The sequence below is a fragment of the Rhamphochromis longiceps genome, linkage group LG2 (assembly GCF_057381845.1).
Source record: "Rhamphochromis longiceps isolate RC_006_pf linkage group LG2, R_longiceps_female_GT1.1, whole genome shotgun sequence".
NCBI classification, from domain to species: Eukaryota; Metazoa; Chordata; class Actinopteri; order Cichliformes; family Cichlidae; genus Rhamphochromis; species Rhamphochromis longiceps.
Window position 1 is genome coordinate 3252040 of NC_140558.1, and position 25926 is coordinate 3277965.

Genomic DNA, 25926 nt, shown 5'->3' on the forward strand with positions numbered 1-25926 from the left:
ACCAGAGTTTTGTTTTGTTTTTTATTGCATCAGAATATATTATAATCCATCTGCTTATTTACATTTTCTTTAGTGTTTGTATAATATTTTACAAATATTCCAAGCTCATCACAAGAAACATCTCTCAAACACTCACACTCCAGGATTTGATCAAGCCAATTATAGTAGTTATTTTTGTTTGCTTGCTTATTTATTTCAGGTTTTGCAGCTTTCAGTGGCGCTTCAGTAGCAGCACGAGTTCTTATCTCAATGAACCACACAAATTCCAAGAACTGGTTTTATCTTGTCAGCCTGAAGCAGAAGAAAAAAATGCAACTAAAGTGAAAACCAGATGAAGAGTCATGTGACTTTACATACTTTTTCTACTAACAAATATCACGTTTGTTTGTCAGTATAGCATCAGTTCCTCACACGCGGACAGTACAGGTGATATGTGAAGTATAGACCTGCCTTTATTCTGGTTTTAACTTCGATCAGTCAATACATAATCTGACCTCTGCATAAAAACACAGCACTGTCCATGAGGTCAACTTTTATATTTAAAGAAAAGAAATCTGTGAAATTCATTGCAATTGAAGCTCGGAATGAGATATCTTAGCAACAAATGGTTCTGAATAACTCGATGCGATGCTGCAATCCAGTAAACTTGACTCATGATTTAAGTTGAATTCATTAACCTGTAGAAAACAGACAGACTGATCTAATCATGGTTAACCAGGAACATAGTATCAGTGTTTAAATCATCGGCTTCATTTTGACCGAATACAATTATGTGAATGAAAATCCAGCTTTACATGGAATCATATTGTTATCATCACCACAAAAAGAATAGGTCTTAAATCATGGGCTCCATATTTTTTTATAATCCAGTCACTATACTGTATTTGAGCTTTATTTTTAATTGTACTTAGTCTAACTGGAAATTTTGATATGTTAGAGGTAATTAAGAATGTCAAGTTTTCACTTCAACTGTAAAAATAAAAAATAAAATAGAACATTAATGAATCATCTGCACTGAACTATACTTTTTATTAATCTCTGTCTCTCTTCCACAGCATGTCTTTATCCTGTCTTCCTTCTCTCACCCCAACCAATCACAGCAGATGGCCCCGCCCCTCCCTGAGCCTGGTTCTGCTGGAGGTTTCTTCCTGTTAAAAGGGAGTTTTTCCTTCTCACTGTCGCCAAACTGCTTGCTCATAGGGGGTCATATGATTGTTGGGCTTTTCTCTGTATCTACTGTACAATATAAAGCGCCTTGAGGCAACTGTTGATGTGATTTGGCGCTGTATAAATAAAATTGAATTGAAGAGAAAATAAGCTACAGACACCTGCTCTGTTAAGGCAAATCATAGGCAGTTCATATAGTTATTTTTATGTTTTCAAAGAGTATATAATATATATGCATGTAATGCCGAGTTAACTGTTATGGGTGTTTAATTATAGTGCATAAGTGAAAAAAAAACTTGTGTCTTTCATATACACATATCCAGCTGTGTAAAACAAACAGCCCTGTGAACGTATCATGTTGAAAAGTACAGACATGTTAATGCTGCTAGAAAAGTTTGCTGGAGAATAATGGAAATACACGCTAACGCATGAAGATGCTATATGTTCATTCATTTATAGCCATGCATAACACTGCACAAGGAGGCAAGCCACTCAGAGAATGGAATGAAAAGCGAACGCATGGGAAAAAATGAAAACTGGGACACTAGACCAGGGACTTCTGGGTTTGTTTCTCACAAGGACAGGAAATAATGCTGAACTCTGAACTGTGTCTCTTAAACTTTCTGTTTTAACACAGCTGTGAGTCCCAGGGCTCGAAGCACACAAGAAAGTATAAAGCTGAATAAATACAGATTAGCCCCATTTTAAGGCTACATCATTGAGAGCTAAGTGAGATCAAATTTGTCTATAGCTTATATTGTAGCTTGCTAAACAAGCATATAACTTTGTGCTCCATTCTCTTGTTCAAAGATGGCCAAAACACCAATATTGTGGTTTCTGTCAGTAGTACAGAAAGTTGTATATTAACATTTCACATCCTGTTGTTCTCCCTGCTTTATGAGAGTGTTTTAGGCTTTTCTTCATGAAGTGAGGGAGGTTCGATACATTCAAAGATCAATTATATGATAATGTAGTCTGATAGCTATAGCAGCTTCAAACAAATTAAAACTTGTGTGGTTATCAGTGCTCAGCCTCATCAGTTATTTTAGTGACTAAATGAGTAAAGTGTCGTTACACAAAAATGGAACTAAATTTCTAAACAACTAAAAGCAGACAATAAGTCTTCTTCTGGCCTCTGGAATATATAAGTAGCTAAGTATGCTTCTGTAGTTGAAGCATATAATGACCTTGTTACTATTAATATTCATTAAATTAGACAATATATAGACATAAAAGTAAAGTTATAAATAAATGAATGAATAATATCACCCTGGTTTTACTCTGACACGTGGCCTTTCTTCATATAACCATGTTCAAGTTTCACAGCTACGATCAACTGTACAATCAAATATTGCAAACAGAGTGCATGCATCAATAGAGATCCAGTCTATTCACTTTTATTTTATATCATGTAAAATGTTACAAGTTGCAGTTTAGCATTCCCAATATTTGCAGCTTAGTCGTCCAAACGACCAGCTGACAGTTTGCTGCTCCGCTTTCCAATATTGTTTTTGCATCAGTTTAATGTTGAAAATAACATGTTTGATTTATGCATTTATTTACTTATGCATTCATATTTAAACGACAGAAAGCTAAGCCATGGTGTGGGGTTAAAGAGGTTTGTATTTGCCAATGAAAGTGTCTAGCACCATCATAAAAGGCAAAGGTTCTTGAACAAAGTAACAGTGTGCAAGTCCTTATCGGGGCACTACTACTGACAGGGCACATACAGAAGAGTGTATATCATAAATGTTCTGCTGTCAAGGTAAAGTTCTTTGTTGTGCTGTCACCTACTCTCCTATGAATGACAGTTAGCAGTAATTTAGCACAAATATTAATTTGGGGGAAAGAAAATGGAATAATAGGACTGTTTGAACCAGCTTGCAACATTTGCACCTTTATATAGCATAGCATCAAACACAATTACAACTTAATGGAGAGCCAGCACATTAATAAATCTCCAGCTGCCCATGGAGTCATTATGGCTCCACTTTGCTTCACAATCTAATGGATGTGTTGTAAAGAATTACTGTTTCAACCATCAGCTAGACCATCTTACATCTCAACAGCCCGCTGATCCACAGGTCATACTACAGCCATTAGTAAAAGGATATCACTTTATGTAAAAATGATGGGCTCTGCTATCACCTCAGCTATAGCTAGCTTAGTGCTCATGTCCATGCACTAAATGTGAAAGAAATAACCTTCAAGTACATATCTTCTGCAGTTCAGCCAATAAACACACTTTTTTAATTCAAAGACGAAGCAAACCTAAGTTTCTGTAACACCGGGTGTTCAACATAAAATTACACCTGCAATACACAGGAACCATTCATTCAGGATCTAGTGTGGTCACTAGTGTTTTTAGGCCCATCATGATTAGATTTGCCAGCCATCGTATGAATATGCTCATCTTTGACTCGAGTTATTTAACAAACAACCATTTTGTGTTCATTTCTGTGTGGTATGAAATCTTGAAAGACAGTGAACACCATCTGTTCATGTTGAATATAAAAGCAAACTTAAAAATCACACAATTCAACACTCCTCAGGAGTTTCGTTAGCATGCTAAAGTCTGCTAATTACCCCTGAAGTCAAAGTACAGCTGAGGCTAATAGGAACATGATTTCTTTTAGCAGCTGTGGAATTAAAACCTACGGAGCCCCACAAGGGACAAAAAAATGACAATGAACTTTTCTGAGATCCAGAGTTACTTTTGCGAGATCTCGCAAAATAGGCCGCATCCTTCGCAGGTCGCATTTGAAGGCCGAGTCGGTGTATCCTTCGTGGTCCAAACTATCCCAGAATTCATAGCGCACCCCAGCCACTTCCAGTTTCCAACAATGGTGGCAGCTACTTAGTTTTAATATTACTCTTTCTGGGTCTCAAAATAAACTAAACTAAGATATTTTGAGGCAAGAATGTAGCTGTGTAAACTTCAAACATCTGCTCGGTTTATCAAGACATCACATATTTGCAAAAGCGCTCCGACGTTTTCGAAGACATCTGTTACCCACCGGCTTGAACCTGACCGCGAGGTCGAGGCTTACTAGAGCCGGGGGGAGGACCATACTCCCGGCACACTGTGCCTCGACCTCACGGTCAGCTTCGAGCTGGCGACCTCTGAAGGATGCGGCCTATTTCGCGAGATCTTGCAAAAGTTCATCTCCATTTTTTTTCTCCAATGTCCCTTGTGGGGCTCTGTAATAAACCAGCATGTGGGAAAGAATAATAATTTTGACGTGATCGTGGAGCTAGACAAAAAGTTATTGAGATGCATCTCGAGAAAAACTTGATGAAATGTCAAAAAATGTCAATGCAATCATTCTAAAAGATACAGAAATTTCATTCAAGATCACCAGAGGTATTGAGATTCATTCAGAATGAATGTCTGTAAAAAATTGACTCAATGACTGATCCATCCAATTTATATCTAAACAACTTTGTTGAAAAACACTTTGAGAGTTTTGAGGTAAAACTGGATGTTCTATGTCATCTTTTGTGAGATAAACAAAAGAACAAGGATCACTAAACATCAGTTTCATCGGGAAATTTGAAGTAATGTCAGTGGTTGATAAGGTAACATCACCTATAGTTGTGTTATTTTCTTGTAATCCTGTTTCAGCCACTTTAATTTCTCTTTACATTTCTTCACTATGAGGTGAGTATTTTTTTTAGCAGGTTTAGAAAAACTAAATTGCATCTTTGCTGTCAGTTCTCTTCTTTCTGATTTGGTCCATTTTTAGGGCTCATGTTAAAACTGTTGTTTGTATGGTAATATTTTGCCAGATCTACATTCATGTGATTGACCAAACTATATCTGGACAAATCACTGTATGTTTGCTTCACTTATGTCCTACTCTTACACACAGCCCAAAAACAGATCTAATAACTTGAATTTTTAGCTACGCAGTAAAAAGTTCCTCCATCGGTTCCCAGAACTTTGACAAAGCTCCGGCTGTGAGAAAGTGTGTAGAGCTTAGAGGATTCCCATCATTTGGGGATATTTGGTACTGAAGTGCTTAGTATGGACCAAAGTGTGAACTGAAGAGTGGTTATCCATTATATAAAGACAATTTGAAATTTGTGTGGATGGCTTTTCAATCAAGCATCCAGTCCAGTCCCCCTACAGTGTAACCAGTTAATAATTAAAAATATGCTCATGGTTATTTTATAAGAATGCCTTATTCTACTCAGTGGTGGCAACAGTCACTTTCTTTAGATCAGCACTGGACACTTAACTTTTCACCACTTTGTGACTTCAGCTGTCAGTCCTTTTCCATCTTCAGCTCCACTTCTTCCTCCATTAACTGTGCTCCTTCCACCTGCATCACCTTGCAGTCTCTAATATCTTCCATTTCCATCATGTCCTCCTTCTCTTGACTCAAAGACGGGATAACCTCTACACCAGAAGTTTTTCCGCTCTGGCTCTCAGGTTGTGTAGCACCTGGTACAAAATCTTCTCCTTCAGCTGATCTGATAACCCTCTTGTCTGTTTCAGCTCCAAGTTCATAATCGTCTTCTTTCTGGTCGTTAGTGGTTGACTTCTCTTCTTCCACCATTGTGACAACAGAGAACTCCCTCTGGCTGTCAGGACTGGCTTTAACAATGGTCACACTACTTATTCTGCCACCTTGAGGTGAGGAGGGAGACAGGCTAGAAGGTGACAAAGGTAAACTGCTTGATCTGTCTTTAAAAAGTTGTTCAGGTGAAGATGAAAGGGCAGAGCTTTTAGACTCCCCTGCTGCAACTGGTGACAGTTTATTTTTTTTTAGAATTCCAGGTCTCTTAAATTCTAATTTTTCTTCAGCTTTGGGCATTGTGGTGCCTTCAAGCTCTCTCTCCGGAGCCCGGGCTTGTGATGGACTATAAGTTTGTCTAAAGGATGAATAGGAAACAGGTGATTGGCTAGACATTTCTTGGTGAAGTGGGAGTTTCGGGCTTGGTGTGAGGACACGAGGAAGTTCTCCTTTTACAGCTTCTGGTGGCATATTTTTTGAGCCAACTTTGGGACTTGCTGCCCCTGCTAGGGGGGATGTAGGAGTTTTTAATGAAGAAACTGAAGATGGCGTCTTGATTGGGAAGGAAGATGAAGGGGATGAATCTAGGGTTAAACCTGGTTCCATATCTGAACCAGAGCTTAGGTCTTGAATAAGCTGAGAACCTGTCCTGGAACAGGCGTCAAGCTGACCAGTATGAGTGACAGAAGTGAAACCTGGAATTGATGTGGGCATAGGTACAATGGGTGTAGATGTCTGCAGTGGACCAAACTCATATGCCTCTTCAGGTTTTATCCACTGACCCTCAACATTTACTCCCTTCTCAGATGGAATAGGAAGAGAACTTGGGGCAGAAACAACTGTACTCCCGGATGAAGACTGGATCTTTTTACAAGGTTCAGGATTGAGCAGAGTTTTAATCTGGGAAGAAGGAGAATTAAGAGAACTTGATGTTTTGTTCTCCTGTTGTAGCTCAGTCTCAAGTATGGAATCAGATTTAGTGCCATGCTGAAGAACAACTTTAATGTTCTTAACAGGCACGGGCTCTTCCAGCACTACAGGTTGCTGCTGAACAGCAAATTTAACCCCTCCAATATCTTTGCCCGTCTCCTCCCCTACCTTCATACCTACAGGGTCACTGCCCCGCCTTAGCCCAAATATAGTCACGCTCTTTTTTCTTCTTCCCACATTTGCAGATACTCCACTGGCACTTTCTGAAGGTCGGCGGACTTCCTTAAACATGCTTCTCAGGTTGTATCCGCCATCTTTCCTATCATCGCTGTCTTGGGATTGGTCCAGCTGGTCCCCTGAAATGGCCAATGGACTTGGCCCACCATGAGACTTTTTATCAGTGTGTGTCACTCGGAACCTGAAAGGATTTCAATAAATTAATTATAAATCCTCTTATTTGTCACTACTTTATCTCTGTGTCTGTCCAGTTCTTCATTATTACCTGCCAACAGAGAAGACAGTCTGTTCCCCAGGTCGTTGCTTGGCACGTAGGGTTCTGCTTTGTCTGCGGCCTTTTTTAGATTTAATCTGGGCACAGAGGTGGCAGGAGTTGTGGTCGGTGCCTGAGTGAACTGTGTGGAGATGGGGAGGAATACCACCAATGGACTCCTTACGCAACCTGGCCATTAACATGAGCAAAGTTTTGAAATTAGATTAAATACCTTTCTACCTTAAATAGATCAGAATGTTTTATCCAGCTCAATCCCCTCAGTGCCTTGATTTTACAAGAAACCTGAAGCTACCTTACAGTCTCTGGCTCTAAGATGTTAATGTCCAAATCAACCCCATATTTTGGAAAATGGGGAAAAAAGTGAAGTCCTAGAACATTTAGATCACACTTAGGCTACGGCCACACGTACCCGGGTATTTTTGAAAACGAAAACGGAAAATCTCCGTTTGCAAAAATACCCGTGTACGTGTGGACGTAGCCTTAGATTATTAGAGTCTCAGTGACGTTTACATAGGCAGATTCTTGAAGAATGCCCAGATCATCCTTATGACTGGGTCATAAAATGTGATAAAATGTGTAATTCTTTAACGGTTAATGCAATAATTGTTAGAGGTCATATAAAAAAGTAAAGATTACCATGTGTTGTAACATAGCTTTAGCTGAATAAGCATACCTGGGGTCATGACGTACGCAGACTTTATGGTTTCCCAACATCTCATTGAAGGCTTCCATATTTGCTAGAGGACACAAATAAAAGAAGTAAATAGTAAATTAACAGGAATACAACTTCTACTGTTAGGTCCTGGGTCCGTGATCCAGTTTTATGTATCTGGACATTTTTGTTCCGGTTTATTTAACGCTCTAAAATGTAGTTTATGTTCCTGGCTTTGGTTCTTATTGTTGCGTTTCTGCCTTGTGTAGTATTTGCATCTGTTTGTCTTGTAGTTTTAAGGTTTCTGTTTCTATGCATGTTACATGTCACCCTTGTCATTTTACTCCCAGTCCTAGTGTCACATTCACGTGTTTCTGCGTCTTGGTGTTAGGTCCAGTTCCTGTTCCTGTCTCGTCAACCTGATTAGTGTCAGCTCTGTTCCCACCTGAAGCCTGTTCCCTCATTACCCATCCCATGACATTATGAAGGAACTGCCCACTCCCACCCATGAAATAGCCTTTAAGTCAATAGTCCAGTTACTTTTGGTCCCTTTAAAAAGAGCGAGGCACACGTCGAGGAGCTGAAACTCCTAAACCGGGGGTGCATCCCTACTCCAACACAGCTGAATCATATGGTTGGATTACCTCTTCAGCATGCCATCAAGTCTGACAAAGGCCTGATAACAAGCCAATCAAACGAGCCATTTGATTCAGGTGTGTTGGAACAAGGATGCATCTAAAAGCTGCAGGACAGTAGCTCTCGAGGACTGAAGTTGGACACCCCTGTCCTAAACCCTTCATCCAATTTGAATGTGGATACCCTTAAATGAAAGTTGAGAGTCTACATCAGGGGTCTTGAGGGCCGGTGTCCTGCAGCTTTTAGCTCTCACCCTGGGTCAGCACACCTGTATCAAATGAATAGTTCATTACCAGGCCTCTGGAGAACTTCAGACCCCTGGTCTACACATCATTTCCATGACCATTATATAACTATAATTGGAATATGTTATAGGTTTAGAATTTCCAAATTCCAACAAGAAATTAAAAAAATATTGAGAAAATATTGGTGGGTTCTGTCACCTTCATTTTGTATGATACATTTAAGGATCTGCTCCACCGTGTCCTGGTTCTCTTCATCCTCATCTGAAACACAGTAAAACAAACACATTCATCTTCTAGCTGATAAATTCCTTTTATTTTGTTCTTAAAACATAAGAGAGTGAAAGTCAAGATATGGGCCTGAATGCAGGACCTGGCAGAAGGTGGCAAGCAGACCAGCCAACCATCTCTGGAGCTCCACTATTCAGGTTTACTCTGCTGGCATTTGTCTGTACCAGGACAGCCACAAGGTAATGGGGCTATTTACTCAAAGCTGGGGATCTGGTGTGTGCCTATGAGAGCATGTCCACACACCAGTGGGCGTGGGTGCGGAACAAGTGGTGGTGGTCAGATTTCTAAAGTGTGCCGTAGTTCAGTCTGGAAGGTGCTCAGCTGATGTGTGTCATCAAAAGAAGACACTTCAGTGATTCTTAATGGCAGAAAGGCCATGTACTGTCAGGGAGAGACTCACCTACTCACTTCTGCTTTTCACAGTGCTGCAAGCAGCAATGCTAGCCGGCACTGTAAGCTAGAGGCACATGATTCACATCACTTCAGTTTTATTTGCACACCGCTTATTGCAGTATAACGCAGGGAGTGTTCAAGGTCAGCTGATCCAGACCCAAAACGGAAAGCTTTAAGACTAATCTTAACATTTTTGTCAGAAGAGGGACCTGAAAGTTGAAGGCTCTGCCTCCCATCCTACTTTTTACCACAAGTAAAGTGCGCTCTAACGAGGTACTATGCTACACTGAGGTCTTTAAGATAACATGGAATTCATCCCAGAGGAAATGAAGGGAAGCCAGTAAAACTGCTCTCTTTCTAGTCCCTGTCTGCTCCCACTGCAGCATTTGGATCAACTGAAGGATTTTCTGGGAGTTTTTAGGTAATAATAATTATGATGAATTACAGTAGTCAAACTACAAGTAACAAATGCAAGTGGTAAATGAACTGGTTGTTATACAGCGCTTTTCTATGCTTAACTGCTTTCTATCTAACATTCACACACATACTTCGATGGATCCATCGGCGAGCAACTTGTGTTCAGTATCTTGCCCAAGGATACTTGGCACACAGACTCGAGCAGCCAGGGATCAAACCGCCAACTTTCCGATTAGCGGATGGTCTGCTCTACTATCTGTTAAGCTACACGACTGGCATCTCAGCTTCACGCTAAGACCGAATGTTTCTCATTTTAAATTTACTGTCACGGGTCTGTGACTCAGTGTTTTGCGTTTGTTGATTAATTTATATTCTTCGATTATTGTTATTCAGGGTTTTGGATATTCCTTAAGTTGGCCTGTGTATAATCTCAGTCTCTGGGTTTTTCTCTCTGCCTGTTTCATGTTTCCTGTTTTATTTTGGGTCGAGTACAATAACCTCAGTTTTATCTGAATTAAGAAGCAGGAAATTAGAGGTCATCCAGGTCTTTGTCTCTTTGGTGTGTGTTATCTGAAGCTGGGTATCATCTGCATAGCAGTGAAAATGTCTGCTATGGTTTCTAATAGCAATGGGAACTATTTAGAATTCAACTTCTTTTTAATTATGTAGCGCAAACTCAAAACAACAGTTGCATCAGTGCGCTTCATATTGCACGGTAAAGACCCTACAACAATACAAAGAAAGAGAAAACCCAACAACCCAAACAGTGGGAAGGAAAAACACCCGTTTAACAGGAAGAAACTTCCAGCAGAACCAGGCTCAGGGAGGGGCATCTATCTGCCACGACTGGTTGGGGTGGAGAGGAAGAAGAGACAAGAGATTAATGATAACAAATGACTACATGCAGAGAGGTGTATAAACACATTGTGGGTGGAAAAGGTGAATGAAAATCAAAATTTCCACAGAACCCTGTGGAACTTTATAATTCCAGCCTTATTGTGTTATGAAGACTCCCCGATTCCGTGAACCAATTGGAGTCTATTAGATAGTTATGTAATAGACTAGCTACTAACCAAACCACTGCAGTGCCTTAATATGTGCAGCACATACTATAATATCTGTAATAAAATATTGTGCTGGGGTCTAGCGCAGAGATGAGTCCCCCGCAGAGATCATAAGATCATCTGTAACCTTCACTAAAGCCGTTCCTGTGCTGTGAATTTGAAACCTGACTGAAAGTCTTCAAATGAACCTCTGCAGATGATCTGTTAGCTGGTTTACAACTACTCTTTCAAGAATCTTCTAGATAAAAGGAAGGTTGGAGATATGCCTACATTTAGCGAAGACAGCTGCGTCAAGCGATGGCTGTTTAAGTAACAGTTTAACTACTGCCAGCCTAAAGTCCTGTGGTACGTGTCGGTATTTGGTTCATTTATTAAGGAAAAGATTTTTGGAGGTTAACTCAGAACAACTGGAGCAAAAAATGTAAATAAATATCAATAGTATTGAAAGCAGCTGCAGGTAGTGATACATCTGCGAGATGGTTATGAATGATCTTTTCTTTAACAATTAAAACATTCATGAAGGGAAAGCTTTGCTCAACAGAGCTCTGACTTTCAGCCTGGCTACAATCACTGATTACCAGTAAGATGTTCTAGTTTTACAAAGTATTTCTCCAGGCTAAATGATGATCTTTGAAATTAGCGAGACGCTATTTCCTCTCCAGCTTACGAGTCATCTGCTTTAACGTGCACATCTGTGACATGACAAGCACACGAGCACAGCCACTACGATAGATGTGTTAGCAAGCTAACAATAGCCCACTGTTTGTCATTGTTGTGGTTAAATAAATGAATGCAGCTTTAATCCTCTATTTATGTTACTAACAGACACTGTCACAAACAACAAAATGTTTCTGTTCGCTCTGTATTATTGTAGAGTCTTTATCTTACAATATAAAGCACCTTAATGCAACTGTTGCTGTGATTTCTTGCTATACAAATAAAATTGGATCATATACATTACTCATAGTACTCTAATAGTAATCTATTACAAATATATATGTAATTGTCACATGCACAATAATGCCAGTATGGCTAACTTAAACCTTATTTTACTTTCTGTCTTCCTTGATTAGCCTTTTCTCTCCAACCCACCATCTGCATTTTCTCCTAGCTTCTCCTCCTCCTCCTCATCCCCCACGTCTGTTCGACAGTGATAGCCCTTCTTCTTCAAGAGGTGGCAGATTAGGAAGCCCAGCAGTCCCGTAAGAAAGAAAAGGAAGACCACCAGAAACATTATGTAGGGTGGAGGCGTCCCTGCCCCCATGGCTTCTAATTCAGTCATAATGTGGCTTCAACCTGAAACAAAACAGAATCCATGTCATCCTTGAACTCCACTGTTGGGACAGTAATGATCTAAGCAGGAACATTTTTTCAGAGGCTGCAACATTAACATCAATATTAGGTTAAGAGGATAGAGAGACTCCTCTAGAGGAAGTGGACGTGAAACAGAGCAGGAAGAAATGTGTGTCATACTACGTGCATGCCTCATCTGTATTAGTTAATGCAAATGCCACACACACATCTACTGTTGTCTTATTATAGGCAGTTAGGCTGTGAAGGGTTGTTTTCTAACCTTTAGCATGACTACGCTTTAACAGGGTGTATGAGTTGTGAAAGTTACGTACGTGTTTTCTATCATAAACTAATTATTATTTAGTTGAAAGTTTTGTCATGGTCCTCCTGTGCGTCTCCACCATCTCTCTTTGTCTCTGCGTCTGATATTGTGCTTGTTGCTCTGTGTGTGGGTGTTTTTACCAGCCTCACAGAGGCGGGATCCTCCTGGAAGCTCCGCCCTCTGCACCTGAATCAATCAAGCACCTGTGGCTCAGCTGGCACTCAGCTGTTTGCTACTTAAGCTGGGACCTGACCTTCAGTCTTTGCCTGAGTGTTGTCTAACTGTAGTCGTCTGCACTGTGTCTCTCTGCAAGGCTCTGTTTCAGTTTACTGGCTAAAGAGTTTAATGCGTCTCTTCCTGTGGCAGGACGGCCCAGTGGAGTTTGGAGAAAGTGTTTGTTGCTTGGCGGATTCTCGAGAGTCTCAGAGGATCGGGAACTCGGATTCACCGACCTTCCTTCCAGGGAATTTTGTACAAATAGGACGTTTGAACTGAGAACTTCAAAAAGACTTTGTATAGAGTACTGTCTGCACCAACACTGTAAATAATCTCAGTCCTGCATTTGAGTCTGGCCAGACAAACCGTGACAAATGTACCTTTATTTAAAACACCTGTTTGTCTAATTCAGAATAGTCTCAAGAATTATATATGTATCTTACATTAAACCTAATAATTATTCTATTAACACCAGTAATTGTAACACTCATATAATCTTTTTAGTGGTATTTTGGATTATATTACAGATTGCGTGAAGTTTTTTTAAACATACCAACAGAAAGCCATGGAGGCAGACATGATTAACAAAAAGATCCAAAGATGTATTTTGGATTGCATTAACCCCACAAACACAAAATCCAACTAAGCCCACAAAGGGAATCCAAAATCTCCTGGAAATAGGAGTAAGAACAGGAATCATGAGGGAAAGCAAGCAGGCTGATGACAACAAATCCCACACACGTGTTCATGTAGTTCCTGAAAAAATTCCAAATCATTGACATTTTCTTATGGTTAAAAAAAAGCTTATGTGTAGTAGATCTTAGACAAACACAGATCTGGAAAAAGGTGTCACCTGCAAACGTCTCAACCACTCAATCTTTTTCCTGCTCATTGTTTACCATACTCGTCTTATTCTTCATTTACTTTGCTTTGGTTATTGTAAAGTCTCTTAGGCTCTGCCCAGGCAACAGTTTCACCTACAAATACACATTATAGGTTCAGAACTCAGCTTTTTGTCTGTTAAGCAACAAATATTCCTGTAACAAATATTTCTTACCAGGTTCACTGCCTGCGTGGACACATCGGAACTTGTGAAAGTCTGCGATGTTACTAAAAAACAAGCTACTAAAAGAAACCAATAACAACAAAGCAAAAACGCTGTTCAGATTTAGCCGATAAACATTGTTTCCAATGAGTGTGGTGGATAAGAAACTATCATACAGCGTGTGCCCCTCCAGTCTGGCTTCCCTTTAGCCCCACCTTTTCTGTCTATCTCCAGAGAAGAGATGGGGGCGCAGGGCAACCACGTCCTTTTTATTCACAAAAAGAAATGTTACAAAATCTTTTACAAGTAAAGCTTTATGCCTGTAGTACAACTTGTGCTTTAATGTAGTGATACTACAAACTGTATCATAGAGAAAGGTTAGAGTCATGTATTTGTAGTATTACTGTGTATATGTACATTTTACATAACGTGATTATGAATAACATACTTGCATACATGTACTGTATGGTGTAACATATGACTGCTTATCAGTTTGGCCCTCCAGCTGGCTTATCAGCATCCAGTTACGCCCTTGCATGCATGCACGCGCACACACACACACATGCACACACACACACGCGCACACACACACACACATACTGTATTAGCACTTGTTCCCTTTGAAAGTGTTTTTAAGCAGTGATAACAAATATCATTAGGATCATATTCAAAATAGAAAATCTTTGTGAATTGAATAGTTATGTGGCAATTATTCAAAATGTAAAGTTCACAGAGGAGGCAAAAATACACATCTTTACTTGAGTAGAAGTACAGATACCTGTGTTAAAAAATACTATGGTAAAAAAAATTTAAAAAGTACTGATTCAACTTTTTTACTCAAGTAAAAGTGAAAAAGTACTGTCTCTGAATGTACTCAAAGTAAAAAGCAGCTCTTTGAAGGATATTTCTACCAGCTACTTTTGTGGAAATCTCCTGGAACCTTGTGATATATTAATATAATAAACAAAATAATATTAATATATAACTTTATTTGTGTAGCTCAGTTCAAAAACACAGATATACAAAGTGCTTGACAGTTTAAATAAAAGCCACATGTTCCAACACAGAGACATGTGAACAGACAGGGTTACACATTCACTTTAACATTGGGTGGGATCGCCAGTAACAATTAGAAGACCTGATCAGAGACGTCACTGCAGTGATAAGGTTTCAGGAGTTCTGATATATAAGCAGGGTCCTGTTTATGAAGAGCTTCATATGGTAAAAGAGGGGGATTGTAAAGCTGATTCTATGCAGGACTCAGAGATGTGAAAAGCCAGCTATGATAATCATGGCAAAGGAAAGTGAAGGTGTTTACTAAAGGTTTCAGATGCCCGAATGACAGGAAAGATTTGCTTTGCAATGTTTCTGAGGTGGAGAAAGCCAGACTGGGTGAGCTTAGAAATCTCAGATTCAAAAATCAGTATTGGTGAAACATGATAACAAGGTTCTTAGCAAATGTTTTGATGTCGCTGGAAAGGGGGGCAATGTACTGACTGACCTCGTTAGAGAAAGCGTCGAACACGAGAACATCAGCTTTACTGACACTGAGATGGAGCAGAGGGAGGGGTTCGCTGAGGTATGAGAAGCTGCTGAGAAAAGTAAAGCTGTGTGTCGTCTACATAGCAAAGGTAAGAGTGTTAAGTGAATAGCCTGAGGGTTATATCCATCTCCCCCTCTCTCTCTGCAGATAAGTCAAGCAGGACTAAAATAAATGTTCATCTTCATCCAAGCAAATAGGTCATTTTTACTGAAGCTGTTTCCGTGGTGTGGCTTTGTCTGCAACCAGATTGGAGTTTACCAAACATACTGTTTACCTCAACTAGCTGAAGGAGCTAATGAGCCAAAATCCGTCAGGAAAATCAGACTCAGACAACAGAACTGAATGAGAGACCTGGGTTGAAAGGGCACCGACCTGAACAATGACCTGATCCTATCGATCTTCCCAGTAAAGTCTTTGCAGTCATTAGAAGCTGTGCGTGGAAGGCCACAAACTGAGGAGTGTGGATTGTGTTTATCACCACTGATCAAACTAAAAAAATGAGATGTTGTTGGTTCTTTAATGAGCTGAGTGTGGTTAGGAACTCCCTCATGTGGAAGTTAGAAAGAGTTATAACTGCAGACACACTTCAGAGGCAGAAGCTTACACAGCACAGTCATTAGATTATTATTAAAAATGGTCAATATGAGACATTTCCATCTGCTTTTTTTATTGATAAGCATCATGATTTTAAAAAAGGACACTTATTTGTACTTGTTGCAGAGACTGGGCCTCCCTTTGGATTCTGCTTTTTAATTCATTACCTGCGCTCTGACTGTTAAATGCCACCAGGATTGCAGCTGAAAGAATATTAACTAAAACTGTCTTAAATATTTAATTATAGTCCTGCAGGATGTTGTCCTACTGATAGAGTTGGACAAAATCTGTTAAGTACTTTTCTCTGACTTTCCTTCCTTGAATACTCATGCAGTGCTTTTAATACTAGACTTTTGTGCAGTACTGTTCTTCTTGCACACACTAATGTCTTGTCTGCAGCAGCCATGTTGCATTCAGACTGTGTTATGAACTTCTCCATATTTTATCATGTATAATTTTCCCTTCCTGTGCTATCAGTACACTTATTCATAGTTATAAAAGGTCAGAGGGGAAACCGCATGCTAACTTAGCGAGCTGATAAGCAGCTTTGCTCTTTCTAATTCCCAGATAATTGAAAGATAAAGAATTTAATAAACAAAAAATGCAAAACAAACAACACCGTATTCATTTTGTAACCTTTTGACCTTTTTATTTTTATAAGTTACATTCTTGGCGTGAGCGTTTCGAGTGCATACTACCAGAACTGTCATCAGGGATGATTTGCCTTTGCTGTATTTAACATTTGATTTAATACTGTATTTAACTGAAAGACTTACTCCTCAGTGTTGCACTTCTCTGTCTACAGGCTGTATTCTCAGAGATTTTCTTCCCTCTTCCTCCTACTTTCCAGTCCCAGCCTCTCTTCCTTTCCTTTTTATGGAATTCTGTTTAACGTCTGTTTTTCAGAGTGAATACTCCAGGGGCTAAAGGGAACCCCAAGAGGAGTAATGTCTCATAGTTTGTTTGCTTTTCTAACTGAACTGTTCGTTCATTTGGCTGTTGTTCTCATGTAGAAGAACGTGCACTAGAGATGCATTTTTATAGCAGTCTACGATGAAGCATTTACACACAAAACTAGAAACGGATTGGAAATACTTGTGCACTCACTCTGAAATCTTGGGGGGAGACATATTTAGCCTCACTTGGTTTTCTGCAGACAGCTAGACCTTCACCTGCTCCCAGTTATATTGTTGCAGCCTTGATTGCCACGGCTTCAGTGCTGACTCACTCGTCACATGGCCTTCGTGGATGACAGACGCCTATTCGGTTGTTTTTTCTGAAGTTTCGACGACTTTTTCTCTATGAAATGTTTTGTGAGGAATTTTTCATAATCAGAGTGGAGCATCTGAGCACAGAGGAAATTAGCTTGTAAATTTAGGATTTCACATTATGCTCATTTTGGAGTATAATCGACATCTCAAAGGACTCGAATATCCAACTTGTAAATGCAACACCCAGCATTTCATCTAACTTCACAGTAAAAACACTTTCTGTCATATACAAAAGCAAATGTCATTCCAAAGACATTCAGCGAGCGCCTCCTACCCGACTCCCACTGAATCAGCTGATTTTTTTTAAATGATAACTTAAACATATCTGATGCAGCCATGAAAATGATTTGCCCTTTTCTTGTATGAAACCTTGTACATAGCTAGCTACATACTTTCATCATTTTTAATCTCTCATAACTTCTTAAGTAGAAGACTTACACATCATAAAGCCAATCTCTCTTTTGGCTTTAGCAAGAACGAGCACTCAAAGGACATTTTTAAAAACCCAATAAAACACATTACAAATGCTGTAATAGTTTTGATCAGCCGTCTATACCACATGGTGATATGACCCTTTAAATATACAGAAAAAGACTATTCAATTTTCCTCAAATAAACGATCGAAAACAGATCCTGTCAGGATTCACACGGACAAAACCAGACACAAATCCATCCAGGATCACAAAAGCAGTTTTGCTGTGATACATCTCATAAGAATGATGCTCAAGGTCAGTCATGGAAAACAGGCCTTCATTTCTGGCACTTGCAGTGGATGCAACGTTTGTTTCCCCGTAGATTTAAACAGAGCTTAAATTTGTTTGAAAACCTTGTATACCCGTCTCCTGTACGTAGACGTTACAAGGGATCAAAACTTCAGTCAAAAGAACACAGTTGTAAGGCCCTGTAACTAGGATCATTTTAATGGATAAGTGGAATGGAAATTGCACAATAATGTTACGTTATTGTACAAAAACCCATCAGGTGAAACTCTCAGAATGACGGAGACACATTATCACACTAACAGTCTCCTCTCTCTCGCTCTCCCATCTTAAAGAACCAAAGAGCTCAGAGAAGCAGAGAGATGACTCAGCATCCTCATGACCTCAATAGTATCTCTTCCCTGTTTGTTTCACGATATGCTTGCAACGCTGCCTTACGTCAAAGAACGGTGACATCAAGATCTATAACAATTTGCATGTGCTACATCAGAGAGGGAGGAGAACGTTCTAGACCACTCTGTTGGTAGTTTAATATTAACTTTATTCTATTTCTATAATTAGCTTTTAAAATGTCCATGGATATGAAAACTGAGTGGCAAGGACTCATTTTACACAGTAAAACTCCCAACGTGTTTAAACTGGTTAACATGAAAGTACTGCTAGTGATAATACAACTGGTCAGATGGGAACACGTTTACATCATTCTTGCTTCTCCATGATGTCTTTTATTGTCTGCATTTAACAGTGTTATTACCTGAGATAACTCTGGTCCCACCGTACATATTTAGATGAACTTCTTTCTAACTGGACCAGGCTTTAAGTCACTGCAGCACTAGCTGCACTTTTCAGCCATAGATGTTATCTCAGTCTTTTATATACAGTCTTTGTTTCCAATATTTTCACACTTTCGAGTATAAAGGGATGATGGAACACTGTGTTGCATGAGCCCGTGCATAATTCGCCTCCGTGGTGGGAGGAATGCATCACACCATTTCTTCAGATTTGTCAGCAGCTGTACTCATGCTGGCGAGGCTCTTTTTTAACTTACGTCAAAGGTTTTGTAGTGGATTCAGATACAATACGTTGGGAGGGCCCTGAAGTCCACATATTTTCCTCTTGAGCTTGTGAAAATATAATAACTTTGCCTTGTGGCATGAAATAGCAGCTGATGTTAAACTGTCGCCACAAAGTAGCGAACATGGTCAGCAGTACTTAATGTGGTTGCAGCATTAAGACCATGACAAACAAAACACTATTCCACATATCATTACGATGAGCAACGAGTACTCGGCAGGTTAGGCAGTGGGTCCATGCTGTTGCCCCCCATCTGCAATCTCAACAGAAACTGCAATAGCCAATGAGCAGTCATACCTGCCCCCCTTCATCACATCGGTTTGGTTTGGTTTTTCTAAACCAAGACAACAATATGAACACACTCATCTCTAGGCATTTCCTAGTTAGTTAGTTAGCTAGGACTAATTAGGCAATACTTAGCTGTATATAGTTAGACAACAAAGCCCATTAGTTTTGGCTGGAAGCATGCACTTAGTATTGTTAGGTATTTTAGCACCATGGGAGCATTTACTGGATATTGTTTTATAGTGACATTATGCAGGAAAACTCTGTCATTCAATAAGGCCCCTTTGTTTTAGTTATTTTTCTCTTTGACCCAAGAATTGATGTGTGAGAATCACAGGCTGGTACAAGGTTGAAATACCACAGAGATCACTCCCTCAGCTACATTAGTTTCTTAATCTTTTAGATGCCTGTTGAGGCCAAATGGTTTGTTTCAGATTTCACTAATGTAAGAACTCTTTGTTTTGTGCCTTGAAAATATGTCGCTGAGATAATCACAATTGTAGCTGAATTGATAAACTACACAAAGGATGCTTCTTCACCCAAGGGCAGGAAGACGCTGCCTTATCTTGGTCTGTACTGGTTTAAACTGATAAATCTGCTGTCTCATGAATTTTACCCTCTATATAAACTGTTGTACTTGTGAATAAAGTTGAGTCACTTTGGGAAGACAATCTAAAGCAGTCTCTGTTTTCTTGTTCTCCCAAGCTGCTCCCGAGCTCGTACTAACACGCTGAATGGCATGCTTGAATATTACTTGAGAATATATTTGACTGTGTTACAGACTAAGGTACATTCTCTGCTGATAGACGTCCACGCCTCGGAGGAAGTCGATCCACGGATTAGGCCTTGGAAACCGTTTCCTTCAAGTATCATCATACTGCCATCATAATAAGCTGTAACAACACTGTAAACTAGTAGCACAATTTCAAGTGTTTATGTTCATCTTAACCACAGACTGTACGTAAAGGTTGGACACAGCCCAATGCATTTGGTTAGTATTTTATGACCAGCTGCCATCTTGGTACACTATATTGCCAAAAGTGCGCATGCGCCAACCAGCGTGCAGCCTGTTACAGTCGCTCCTGCTTTTCTCTTAGTTTAGCTCTTTTTTCTTACGTATTCTTTTTTTTTTTTCTGACTTGTATTTTCCTCCGTTTTCTATCTCTTACTCAATCATGTGGATTGAGAGAGTTTTTGTTCTTCTGGTGGCCGTGGAACTGTTACTTTTATCATGGAACGGGACCGCGGCACATCTCCTACACTCACGGACTGTTTACTCCAGAGATCAGCTGATCGCCCTGATGCCGGCCGGCTCGCTGGCCAGGCCCGCAGAAGTGCCCGCAGAAGTACCAGCTGAAATTTGGAGGAAAACACATCGGGGATGCAGAGGTCAAGGACAGAAGAGAAGAAAAAAGGTGACGGTGAGACAGCGGAGGCTCGAAGCGAGGAGGAGGTTTAAACCGTGTCTGCCGTCTATCGTGATGGGAAATGTGCGATCGTTGGCAATTAAAATCGACGAGCTCTCAGCACTGGTACGGAGTCAGAGGGAATACCGAGAGTGTAGCCTGATGTGTTTCACCGAATCATGGCTGCACCAGGTCATTCCCGATGAGAATGCTTCCGTGGAAGGCTTCCACACTGTTCGGGCGGACAGGGACAGCATCGCTAGCGGTAAGCGGAAAGGAGGTGGGCTTGCTGTTTTAGTTAACAACCGGTGGTGTAACCCTGCCAACATAACAATCAAAGAAAGGATTTGTTGCCCGGACACTGAACTGTGTGCTGTTGGACTCAGGCCGTATTATTTACCCAGGGAATTCTCTCACGTCATCTTGGTGGCTGTTTATGTTCCCCCCTCTGCTAACCCCACAGCTGCATGTGACACTATCCACTCTGCCATAGCTCGGCTACAGACTCAGCACCCGAGTGCCTTTATTGTGATCTCGGGTGACTTCAACCATGTATCACTGGACAATACACTACCAACATTCAAACAATATGTGGACTGTCCCACCAGGGGAGAGAAAACTTTAGACTTACTGTATGCTAACGTCAAGGATGCATACAGCTCCTCCTCCCTCCCCCCACTTGGTAGGTCAGATCATAACCTGATTCACCTCACCCCCCGCTATGTGCCAATTGTGAGGAGGGAACCTGTGACCACCAGGACTGTTAGGAGGTGGTCAGAGGAGGCAATAGCGGAACTACAGGGCTGTTTCGAGGTGACCGACTGGGAAACACTCTGTGAGCCTCACGCCGAGGACATCAATGGGCTTACTGAGTGTATCACAGACTACATAACTTTCTGCACCGACTCCATTGTTCCAGCTCAGACTGTTCATTGTTACCCAAATAACAAGCCGTGGGTGACTAAGGACATCAAAGCCCTCCTCAACAACAAGAAGAGGGCTTTCAGAGGGGGCAACAAAGAGGAGGTGAGGAAGGTCCAGGTGTTACTAAAGGACAAGATCAGAGAGGCTAAGGACAATTACAGGAGGAAGCTGGAGTGGAAACTCCAGCAGAACAGCATGAGAGAGGTGTGGAGGGGCATGAAGACCATCACTGGATTCAGGCCAACCAACAGCAGGGGAGCTGAGGGAGGTGAGAATAGAGCCGACGAGTTGAATCTGTTTTTCAATAGATTCGACACCACAGTGTCTGCTCCCACCCCCACAACCTCACCTGCAGTCAGCCTGGAATCCAGAGCCACACCACTGTGCCAGCCTCTCTCTTCACATGTTGCCTCCTGTGAGAGTCCTGACACCCCTCCCCCACCCATCACCTTCACTCAATACCAGGTTGAGATGCAAATGAGGAGACTTCACTCAGGCAAGTCTGCTGGACCAGACGGAGTGAGTCCCCTTGTCCTCAAGGCCTGTGCCCCCCAGCTGTGTGGAGTCTTTCATAAACTGTTTATGCTGAGTCTGAGTCTGCAGAGGGTCCCGGTGATGTGGAAGACATCATGCCTCGTCCCTGTACCAAAGACGCCACGTCCCAGTGGCCCCCAGGATTACAGGCCCGTGGCACTGACCTCCCACATCATGAAGACCCTGGAAAGGCTCATCCTGGACCAGCTGCGACCCATAGTAAGACCACATCTGGATCCCCTTCAGTTCGCTTATCAGCCTCGTCTCGGAACAGAGGACGCCATCATCTACCTGCTCAATCGTGTCTACACCCATCTGGACCAGCCGGCGAGCACTGTGAGGGTCATGTTTTTTGACTTTTCCAGTGCTTTCAACACCATCAGGCCGACCCTCCTGGGTGATAAGTTAGCAGCGATGCAGGTGGATGCTTCTCTGGTGTCCTGGATTGTTGATTACCTGACAGGAAGACCACAATATGTACGTCTCCCACAGTGTGTGTCTGACAAGGTGATCAGCAACACAGGGGCACCACAGGGGACTGTCCTCTCCCCCTTCCTCTTCACCCTCTACACCACAGACTTCAGCCACTGCACAGAGACCTGCCATCTTCAGAAGTTTTCTGATGACTCTGCGGTGGTTGGATGCATCAGCAGGGATGATGAGACAGAGTACCGGGCTGTGGTCGACTCCTTTGTCACGTGGTGTGAGCAGAATCATCTGCAGCTCAACGTGGCAAAGACCAAGGAACTGATCGTGGACTTCAGGAAGACCAGGAAACACTTGACCCCTGTTTCAATCCAGGGGGTCAGTGTTGACATTGTGGAGGACTATAAATACCTTGGAGTACACATTGACAATAAACTGGACTGGGCTAAAAACACCACAGCACTTTACAGGAAGGGCCAGAGTCGTCTCTATTTTTTGAGGCGACTGAGGTCCTTCAACATCTGCCAGAAAATGCTGAGGATTTTCTATGAGTCTGTGGTGGCCAGTGCGATCCTCTATGCTGTTGCATGCTGGGGGAGCAGGCTGAGGGTCGCAGATGCCAACAGACTTAATAAACTGATCCGTAAGGCCAGCAATGTTGTGGGGATGGAGCTGGACTCCCTCAAGGTGGTGTCGGAGAGGCGGATGCTGTCCAAGATAAAGACAATGTTGGATAACACCTCCCACCCACTCCATGACATGTTGGTCAGTCACAGGAGCTCGTTCAGTGAGAGACTGAGATTACCGAAAAGCACCACTGAACGACACAGGAAATCATTCCTGCCTGTGGCCATCTCCCTGTACAACGCATCCACTTAACACACTGTTTGCTGCTACAGCTACACATGTTTCTTTTCCAAATATTTATTTATAAGTGACTTATGTATGTATGTATGTATGTATGTATGTATTGTACTATTCTTAGTTAGCGTATTGTCTGTCTTGTCTTAATGTTGGTTTAAAATGGAGCACTGTAACAAAAAATAATTTCCCCCAGGGATCAATAAAGTATTCTGATTCTGATTCACTCATTCATCCAAATGCTCATTCCTTCCATTGCCACATGTGTATAAAATCAAGCACCCAGGCATGCAGACTGCAGACTGGGTCCCTGTCAGGGACTAAGACTGCATAGAGCCGCTGAACCCAAGCCTTACATCACCAAACACAATGCAAAGTGTGGATGCAGTGGTGTAAAGCACGCTGCCACTGACTCTAGAGCAGTGGAAACACGTCCTCTGAAGTGACAAATCACGCTTCTTGCTGGAGTGAATGAGACAAAAAACTAACCTGGAGAGTGTTTGTTTATGTCACTGGGGATGTTTGAACTGATTTTTTTATTCATTCATGTGGTTATTTATTCTTTGGACCTTCTGTTGTTTTTATATTTTCATTTCACACCCAGTTATGAACAGCACATGGCAGTCATTTCTTTAAGTGGCTGAAATCATTCATATAGTTCTGTATATACAGCTTGAATCATATCAGCATGAGTGCAATCTGATAAATATTTGACCAGCTTCCTGTGGGGGGCTGCGAGGAGAGGAAAACCATTCCAGGGAGGAGGGATTTTTATTATTATTCTGGGCCAGAAAATCATTAATCGTATCTTAAGGTCATTAAAGACCCGCTGGAGCTTACCTCTTAGCATCAAACACACCGACTTGCTTTTAGCACCGATGATAGATTACGACATCGCTCTCTGATTGTAGAGTGATCCAAGAGAATCACCAAACATAATTGGGAAATGTTAAACTTTTATACGTTTTTTTAAACCCTGCAAATATTTCATTGAATCAAAGACAACTGCCTTCTCAATCGGGTCACACGGGATCCATATTCCCGTTTCCGAAATGTACTGGCAGCCTGACAATCGTCCCTGTTTTGTGAAGATTTCTAAAGTAAATGTAACACTAAGATTGGACGAATTAGTGAATCAACGTCAGCCGAATTCACAAGTGCTGCCCATATATTCCTAAAATGCCGAGCACTCTATTTTATTCGATAAATGTGCCGTCTGAAACGGCACAAAACTTTAAATCCTGGCGATTCGTAATAGAGTTTGGCGCGTAATTTTTCTTAGCCTCGAAAGGCTACAGTACTGCGTGTTTCGGGTCTGTGGTCTATGCCATCATCTACCATAGCGCTGATTCACTCCATTATTCAGCTCACCTGGTCAACAGCAGCAAAAGCCCACCAGCATCCTCGTCACTGTGCTCACATTCCGATACCTGAGAGGACAGCGGTCCCCCACACCCAGCGTGAGAACGTCTCCTGAAGGTTAAATACGAGGCAGTACCACAACACAGACACACCTAGCTCGGATCCTCACCTTCAGCCAGGCAGGCTGGGACACAGCCTGGTCCTCTCACACTCAGTGTACCTGCCGGTTTTGATAACGTCCCATACTGCAGCCTTCTCTCCGTGTCCTCTGGCCCGAAGGGGACGATGAGGTTTGCTGTCAGCTGAGGAGAGCAGGATGACAGGAAGCTCGGAGGCATGTGTGCTCCATAGGCAGCTAGTGCTGCAACTTTGAATTTAACCTTTGTGTCTCCACACAGTCAGCTAAGCTGCAGGCTGACTCTTTATGTTTCTCTTTCTGCTCGTTTAAAGATGTTGTCAGGTGGGGACATGAATATTTGATTTTTCAAAGCCATTTTTCTGATAGACGTTTATTATAGACGTGACTGTTAAAAGAATAAACTAAAAAAAGTCGCAGGCTTTAAGTAAAATAAAATGCACGTGTTTTTTGGGCCAGTGGCCAGCCATTGATCAGAACAGATAACAGCAGCATCTCTGGGGATGTGAGGACTGAGGAGTTATATCTACAATCTTTGTTTATTGTCCAGCTGGATCAGCTCACCATGCCTTCTTGTTTTCTATTGTATGGTATTCTTCTCATTAGTGCTTTTTAAAATAGACCTAATATGCTTTGTTTGTTGTCATATACAGTGGTATTTGTTATAAGGAACCCCATTAGCTTCCACAACAGTGGTTGCTTCCTTTTTTCTGTACAGAAATCTAAACCAAAGCTACAAAGTTTGAAGATTCATTTTCTGATCTTCTATGTTTGATCATTTAAATATTAATCATATTTGCTATTTAATTTCTATATTAGACAACGATAACACAAGTAAACACTAAATTTCTGTAGCCACACCCAGGTCTGATTACTGCCACGCCTGTTATTAATCAGGAAATCGCTTACGAAGGACAAAGTGGAGTAGACCAAAAGATCCTGAAAAGCCAGATATCATGACCCAAGGTAATTTAGGAACAAATGAGAAGCACGGCAATTGAGATCTCAGAGTCTGGACGAGATGATAAAGCCCTTTCTAAAGCTGTGGGACTCCAGCCAATGATAGTGAGAGCCATTATCCACAAATGGCCA

General features: G+C 41.3%; 1 protein-coding gene across 3 annotated transcripts; it reads right to left on the reverse strand.

The window, feature by feature from the left end:
* Positions 1 to 22: 22 nt before the first annotated feature.
* Positions 23 to 25000, reverse strand: LOC146676757 (uncharacterized). Of its 3 annotated transcripts, none has more exons than XM_085414938.1 (6): positions 24868 to 25000; positions 11916 to 12119; positions 8860 to 8922; positions 7802 to 7865; positions 7120 to 7296; positions 23 to 7035 (listed from the first exon to the last, which is right to left on the reverse strand). In XM_085414938.1, the coding sequence occupies exons 2-6, from the start codon at positions 12103 to 12105 to the stop codon at positions 5436 to 5438; spliced, it is 2094 nt and encodes a 697-aa protein (XP_085271064.1). In that variant the 5' UTR covers positions 12106 to 12119; positions 24868 to 25000; the 3' UTR covers positions 23 to 5435. The 3 variants fall into 3 exon arrangements, with proteins under 3 accessions (XP_085271064.1, XP_085271071.1, XP_085271077.1); XM_085414945.1 differs by lacking the exon at positions 24868 to 25000 and adding an exon at positions 24708 to 24844; XM_085414951.1 differs by lacking the exon at positions 24868 to 25000 and adding an exon at positions 13712 to 13873.
* Between the last annotated feature and the right edge of the window lie 926 nt (positions 25001 to 25926).

Excerpts from the sequence above, each read along its gene's own strand:
- LOC146676757 (XM_085414938.1), bottom strand. The coding sequence starts at position 12,105 with ATGACTGAATTAGAAGCCATGGGGGCAGGGACGCCTCCACCCTACATA. Across the intron at positions 8,923-11,915 it reads GCTAGGAGAAAATGCAGATG|ATGAGGATGAAGAGAACCAG; the intron begins GTGGGTTGGAGA and ends ACTGTGTTTCAG. Across the intron at positions 7,866-8,859 it reads ATGTATCATACAAAATGAAG|CAAATATGGAAGCCTTCAAT; the intron begins GTGACAGAACCC and ends TGTGTCCTCTAG.